The sequence below is a fragment of the Belonocnema kinseyi genome, chromosome 2 (assembly GCF_010883055.1).
Source record: "Belonocnema kinseyi isolate 2016_QV_RU_SX_M_011 chromosome 2, B_treatae_v1, whole genome shotgun sequence".
In the NCBI taxonomy this organism is placed as follows: domain Eukaryota; kingdom Metazoa; phylum Arthropoda; class Insecta; order Hymenoptera; family Cynipidae; genus Belonocnema; species Belonocnema kinseyi.
The window spans coordinates 69626967-69634557 of record NC_046658.1 but is presented as its reverse complement, the minus strand read 5'-3'; the positions used below and the strand labels follow the sequence as shown (position 1 = coordinate 69634557).

General features: G+C 30.9%; 1 protein-coding gene across 1 annotated transcript in view; it reads left to right on the top strand.

The window, feature by feature from the left end:
• Nucleotides 1–4224: 4224 nt before the first annotated feature.
• The window catches only part of LOC117182710 (glucagon-like peptide 1 receptor), a gene marked incomplete at both ends in the record, with an annotated part of 6046 nt that continues 2679 nt past the window's right edge, over nt 4225–7591 (top strand). Inside the window, 6 exons of the mRNA XM_033375814.1 lie at nt 4225–4245; nt 5214–5308; nt 5434–5599; nt 5864–6020; nt 6112–6242; nt 7142–7172. Coding sequence (XP_033231705.1) covers nt 4225–4245; nt 5214–5308; nt 5434–5599; nt 5864–6020; nt 6112–6242; nt 7142–7172 — 601 coding nt within the window. The remainder of the gene's footprint in view (nt 4246–5213; nt 5309–5433; nt 5600–5863; nt 6021–6111; nt 6243–7141; nt 7173–7591) is intronic.

Genomic DNA, 7591 nt, shown 5'->3' with positions numbered 1-7591 from the left:
TTGAAAATTAAAATTCGAAAATTTTTTCTAAAGCCTCCAGGGGACTTCGTTTTCGCACGAAAAAATTTTATGTGCCCTTATTGCATCCGCACCCACAATTGCTGCGCTGCGTGGTAATTGCCTTGTTAGTCAACTGAGAGTTGATGGATGCCGAGCGGATATAAATAAGAGCTATAGCAGGGATATAAGCGCGAGAGGATATACATGTATATCGCTCTCGCTTATGCATAAGCGAGAGCTGATATAAACGCGGTTCCAGTGTAGTTGCATTTTTATGCAAGAAAAATGCAATTTCTACTAAAATAAATGAATTTTTTTTATCAAAAAGGCAGATTTTCGAACAAATTAGTAGAATCTTCATAAAAAAATTTTAGTCTCCTTTTAAATAGTAAGATATGAACTTAATCAAAATATAAGTTTCTTACGAAAATAGTTGAATTTTCAACCCAAAAAGACGAATATTTATCAAAACAGTTGATTTTTCTATAAAAAAGAATGAGCTCTTAACCGAATTGTTGCATTTCTTAACAAAAAATAAAATTTGGGTCTACACGGAGAGAAATTTCAAGAAATTATTTCACGGAAGCGCGTGATTTTAGAGCTACAGTTTTTAGGTGATTTAAAGTCTCGGACTCTATGACTTAGAAGCATAGAATTTGAGAACTGAAACCAAAGGGGCGTGGCCTAGTTCCTGAAACTTCGAGATCTATGCTTTAAATCTTTAAAAGCAAGGGTTCCGAGATCTTAGGTCTCGCGCCAAATTAAAAAAAATCAAGGAGTAGTGCCGTGAATTAATCTCCCGAAATTTCTCTCCGTGTAGAAAGATAATCTGTAGGGGGAAGCAACATCAAGAAAAAAATAAATATAAATTAAAGACAAATAAATTAATTACTAACAAGAACATTATGTCAGGGTTACCGCAAAACGAAAAATTTCAAATTTATCCTGCTTAAAAGTTATTTAAAGTTATAGGAATTTCCTGACTTTCGCCAGATTTCTTTTTATAAATCCCTGACCAATAAAATTTGTCTGACTTTAATAAAAATTGTTATTGGCTATGTTCGTTTTTGACTCACCAGGTTTCTTTGGCTTCTAAATTTAAAATCATAATAAATTTCTGTACAGTTACAGCTAATTATATGTTTCACTTGCAAGTTTCCAAAAATTTCGTACATGAATTAAGAACTACCTCTCTACCGGATCAAATCGTAAAAAAATCTCTACACACTCCGTGAGCTGTTACGTAATTTAAGTACGGTCTCTTATGTTAAGTAGACAATTAAAAAAATATTAAAAAATGAAACTTTACGAACTTACAAAAAGTCAATTTATTGTAATTAAAAATTTTTTACTTTCATTCTAGATATTATGAACTTGACAAAAACTGACACAAGGCCTTCATGTTCGCCATTTTTTGACTCAATATTATGTTGGCCTCGAACAGTAGCTTCTGAAACTGCAACATTACCATGTCCTCAGTCTTTGCCGAAATACAATTCAAAGACAATCTTAGCTATTAAAGAATGTTTGCCAAATGGGGAATGGTTTAGAGATAAAAACGGTGTTTCATGGAGCAATTATTCCCTTTGTATTTCATCTGATGAAAAATTTATAACTGCCATCACGGATCTCGATGGCGATACTACAGAATATGAAGAAGCAATCATTAATTCCACACTGGCCATTGTGAGAGCTTTTACATTATGTTATACAAATTGAAAAGTTATTACGCATGTACACTAGGGTGGCCCAAAAATATATTAGAATTTGTTTCACGAATTTTCGCATATATGCCCTCAAATTTGTTTGAATCCGCACAAAAATAAATACGTTTTTTTTGTTAGAAAATAATTATATTTAGAGGTCCCGCAAGCCCCATCAAGTTGAGCACGTATTCCCAATAAGAAAAAAAAGGTTTTGTACATTTTAGTGAGAACAGTCAATATTAGGTGTATCGAGTTGACTCTCAACATTTTGCTTCACATTTAGCCATAGAACACGAAAGAAAAATTACTTTTTGAATTTCACGCGTTGTGTGAGTTATTTCCGCTAATTATTATTATTTTTTCTCTTTCTTTCAGTAAAAATTGTTTCTAATACACACTGAAAAAAGGATTACTGGTAACAAGTGAATTTTACTTGGCTGAAGTAAGTGAAAGTCCTGTTTATTTTCAAAGAAAAATTTATTAGAGGCAAATAAATACGACCTGTTGGTCGAAGGCAATGTTTCTTTGAATCAAAGAAATATTAACTTAAGTCAAAAAATATACATTTTACTTCAAATGAATGTCGCATGGATTGGAATAAATATTTCTTTGAGATGGGAAAATATGTATTGAAGGAAAGAAGTGTATTTTAAGGTCAAGCAAATATTTTATAGGTTCAAAAAACTATTTCCCCGCAGCAAATTTCTGAATATTTGAAGAACAAAAATATATCTCTTGATTCAAAAAAATATTTCTTTGCATGAATTGATTTCCCAGCATGAATTGAACTTGGGCCCATCGAGTGTAAAGTCAACAGCGTTGACTGCGACGCTAACGTGACATTGGAATTTTAAGACGAAGATCCGTATCTAAACCTCTCCATAAATGCCAAAGAAATATTTCTTCAAATAAAAAACATGGATATTTAATTTAACAATATATTTCTTTAATCTAAAAAAGGATTCACTTCAAATAAATAAGGCCAAATTAATAAGTTTATGACTTAAAAAAATGATTACTTCGTTGGAATAAATGTTTATTTGTTTTAAATAATTTAATTCTACTAATCAAATAAAATATTTTCTTCCACTAAATAAATAACAATTTATGTAAACACAATACCTTTTTCATCTAAATAAATGCTACATTGCTATAAATGCATAAACCCTTTGTGACAAAAAAATATATAATGTAATTCAATTAAAATTATTTTTAATTAAATTATTATTTCTTTGATTTAAATAAACCTAAATTCTTGATGCAAGTATGGGAAAATTATTGATTCAAATGCTTCCGAATCAGCTCAAAGAATCGAAATCTTTGAATCAAATATATATTTCTTTGAACTACTAATCACATTTCAACTAATCTAGACCTTTTGAACCTTTTTCCGCCTTAGAATTTCCATTGTGTGGTAGCGTCGTGGTCAACGCTGTGGACTTTACACTCGGTGGACCCGAGTTTAATTCCTGCTGGGGGTGGATTTTTCATCGAATTTTTCTGTTTCAGGATTATTAAGATTTTAAATTATGTATATTTTTAAAATGAAATATGCATAATAATAACAATGGTAATTATGATTTAAGCTTAAAAAATGCAGCTGCTTATTTAGAAAAATGCTGTGAAAATCTTCTATAGCGCCGATTATGGGGCTGACAGTGGGTGGGAACTAACTCATTGTAGCCCGCTCCGGATGTAAACAGTCAGGGGCGTGTAAACCGTTTCCGGTGAATTTTCTTGTATTCTAAGAAATATTTGTTCCAATACGGAGACAAGGGCCAACTGAATATCTAACGGAAAACCTCAAATATATTTCTTTCCATCAATCCACATTTCCCCATTCTAAAGAAATATTTATACCAATTCATGGTACATTCATTTGGAACAATGAGTCCTTTATTTGGTGTAAAATGTATATTTTTTGTCTTCAATTAATATTTCTTTGATTCAAAAAAATACTTCCTTCCGACAAATAGGTTGTATTAATTTTCCTCAAATTAATATTTCTTTGAAAATAAACAGGACTTTCACTTACTTCAGTCATGTAAAATTCACTTGGCACCAGAAGTCCTTTTTTCAGTGTACAAATTTCAGAAAGATCAACAAGTTTTTGATATTACTACATTGAAACTTGGATTTAATGCCGGTTTGATCAATTCTCGGAACCAAGCAAATCCGGACTGATTATATCCAAGGTCCAGTCTATAACGGATGATAGTTATAAAGAATAATACATGGTTTAAGTAATTGATTTTGTTAAATTGCATAAACAATTATTTTAATAACTTTGATTGATTATTGCTTCGTTCTATATCTAAAAAGTTGAAAGTAAGCTGAAAAATTCAGAAAAAACCGCGACTTTCTAACACTATTCTAAAAGAAAATTTTCATAAAGAATAATAAATCGTTCAAAAAATTGACTTTAACATTAATTTGTCAGTACAAATAATTTGTAATCCATTAGAAACAGTTTCTACTCAAAGAAACAAAAACAAAATAAATAAATAGCGTCATAAACTCAGAAAATAAAATTTTGTACGTATGCAATTTTTAGGGACCTTATAAAACAAACTTATTCGAGTGAAATTTAAGAAGTAATTTTTTATTCGTATTCTGCGGTTAATTGTTAAGAGAAATGTTGTGTAAGAACTCCACAAAAGTAATATTGAGTATTCTGAATAAAATGTATAAAAACGTCTTTTTTCTTATAGGAAATATGTGTTAAACTTCATGGGGCTTGCGGGGCCTTTAAATATCATTTGTAGGGTTTCTTATTCCCGGACAGAAACTCTTAAAGTTTCGGTCGCGAGTCCGTCCGTCGTGTTTGTTTTCTAAAGAAAGGAAACGAGGTGGCGGGGAGAATGTAGGGGGAACAGGGTGGGGAAAGTATGTGAGAGGAATGCTCGAAAGACTTAATTCACTTTTTTTAAAAAAAAATACTTTAAAAAAAATGTTACGAAACTAAAAACGAAACGTATTTTAAACATAATTATTTTTTATGAATTCGAACAAATTTGGGGGGGGGGGGGGTACATGCATGAAATTTCGGACAAAATAAATGTACACCATAATAATGCAAACTTTCCACTAATTTTAGAGTTTCCTGATTTCTTAAATATCTTCTTAGTGGTGTATCAATATATTTTTCAGTAACTATCAGTAATTCATTTCAAGAAAAATGTTTATTTTTAAAGACCTTTTAATTTTAAATTGTTCAACAGTAAACGTTTGCAATTTTGTAGAATGGCATTTACCAGCTTACCATGTGACCGATTTTTGTAAATGAACTCACTTATAATCTTATAAATCAAATAATATTTCTACATATACCAGACAGATGGTTGCTTGGTATAGTGCAGAACGATACGGTGTGAACTGCGTATCAGAGTACCCCTCAAACTAATAAACTTTTATTTAATTTTAAGAAACAAATTGTTATAAAAAAGTAGTTTCATCAAGTGTTTTTAATTCACCAATTGTTTTTAATTCACCAATTGTTTTTTTTAGAAATGGTTACCAATAATTAAGGCTGTCTCTCAAGTGGGCTACGCAACTTCCTTTACAGTTTTGGTAATCGCTTTTCTCACTTTTTTTCTGCACAGGTATGTACCAATACAACTTTTGTTATTAGACTCAATCTGTTACAATGAAATAATATCTTGGAAGAATATATAAAATTACTTTTAATAAAAGGGTGCAAAAATTATTTTAACACTCTTGTTTTCAGAAAGTTACAAAATCCGCGAAACAGATTGCATATGCATCTGTTTGCATCTTTCATTGTTCGGGCATTCATGGCTCTTTTCAAAGACTGGCTGTTTCTTGAAGGAACAGGCCTTTCTACAGACTTTGTCTATGTAGGCGGGGAAAAAATGTTTATTAAGGAACGCAATGTAAGTTAATATTGGATACTGAATCTTTGTTGATCAACTAGACAATCACTTTTTATGTAGCTTTAAATATGATCTTAACCATCAGAGGCTCACTGCTGGGAAGCTGCTCAACTCGTACATAACTCTCTTAGGGGGGGGGGGGGGGGTCTACTCAAGCATTACCCTAATGTTAAAGTAAATCATTACGTATTGTTTGAACGGCCACTGATGCCTTTATCCTATATGTGGCGTTTTTTCAAATATTTCTAATGAAATATTTTCCAGACATGGGTTTGCAAGGCAGTTACAAGCATATGGCAATACTGCATTATTGTGAATTATTCGTGGATATTAATGGAAGCATTGTACTTGCATCGGTTGATATTTTCATCCTTATGTGGAGATACGAATGCAATTACATTTTATATTTGGCTAGGCTGGTGTAAGTGAACTAATTATAATCATAAAAGAAAATGATTTATTAATAATAACAAATTTGGAATTAAAAATTATTAATAAAATTTGTTTTGAAGGTTTACCATTGCTGGTTGTTATTCCTTGGGTAATTGTTCGAGTAAATCTTGAAGATGTGCTGTGCTGGACAACTAATCGCAACCCCTATTTTTTTCTTATAATACGGATTCCTATCATGATAATAATTTTGGTAAGTGTGAACAACTGTGATGTAGTAACTGAAATCAAATTTTTAAATAAAAAATACACAAAATAGGTTAGTTTTAGTTTTTTTGGAGCAACTAAATATTAATGTTCAATATTACAATATATTCATAATAACATTAAATTACATAATTTCCATTTCAATTACACATTTCACTTGTAGTCGCATAAAATTTATTTCTGTTAGGAGGCCTAATCATCTGCCCACGAATTGTTCATTAATTAAATGCTTTACGCATTAAAGGCTAAATTATTTGATGGAAATATTTTTTCTGATCATGAGCTTGAAGATCAAATATTATAAAAATATTGGGTGCGTGAACTTAACCTCCAAGTCAACTAACCTCTCTCCGCTATCATGTTTTCTTCGTTTTTCTTACTTCCGCGAATTGGATTATTTCAGTATTCTATATTTGGTATAATGGTAGAAAAGAAAAAGCAGCCTCCCTCTCAAAATGACGTAGACTTCGCGGAAAATGAAAAAAAACGTAAGTAGAACGTCTATATCATTCTCCGGACGTCAATTAAGTCTCGAACGATGAGACAGTGGTACTCAATATTTACAATTTTTCACTCTCGTCATTACTACACTAAAAGTATATGCTTGCAATCTATTTTTGTTTAAAAATAAATTTAACTTTCAAAGCTAATTAACTTTTCAAATTTTTGCGATTTTTAATTAGGATTGAAATTCAATTACAAGAAAAATAATTCTTTTTGACATTTCAGCATCCAGAAACATTACAATTTTCACGGTTTACTGATTTGACAGATTTTTATGTGAAGATTCTTCAAACTGCTAAAAATTATTAATAAATTTCATAAAATATAAAGGATGCCACATAGAATGTATGGAAAAGCCCTTTCGGTCAAAGTTCGATCAAGTTCGGTTTTCTGATCCTTCAGGTAATGCTTGGTAAAAATCGTAAAGTAATAATACCATTGAAAGGATTTTCCCATCGATTTTATGCCGAACCATTTAATTACGTTCCAAATGAGAAACTTTGAAATAATCTTTAATCTTTGCTATTTTTAAACTTGCCAACTTCAAAATTTGAGAGCACATAGAATTGCCCAAATTAAAAATTTTTAATCAAGATTGCATGTAAATTAAAAAGTGTTTTTCATAATGGAAAAATATAAACATTAAGTAAGGGAGTAAATATTAAGAACCACTCGCAACAGCTCAGATCTTGATTTCGAACAATAAAAACAAAGAAAACAATAGCGGTCCATTTATAAAGGTGTATCACCAAGTTTCACATGATATGGATTGTGAGATGACTTTAGCACATGATACAAATTTCCAGGAACTTTTTTTACATGGTTTTTCTA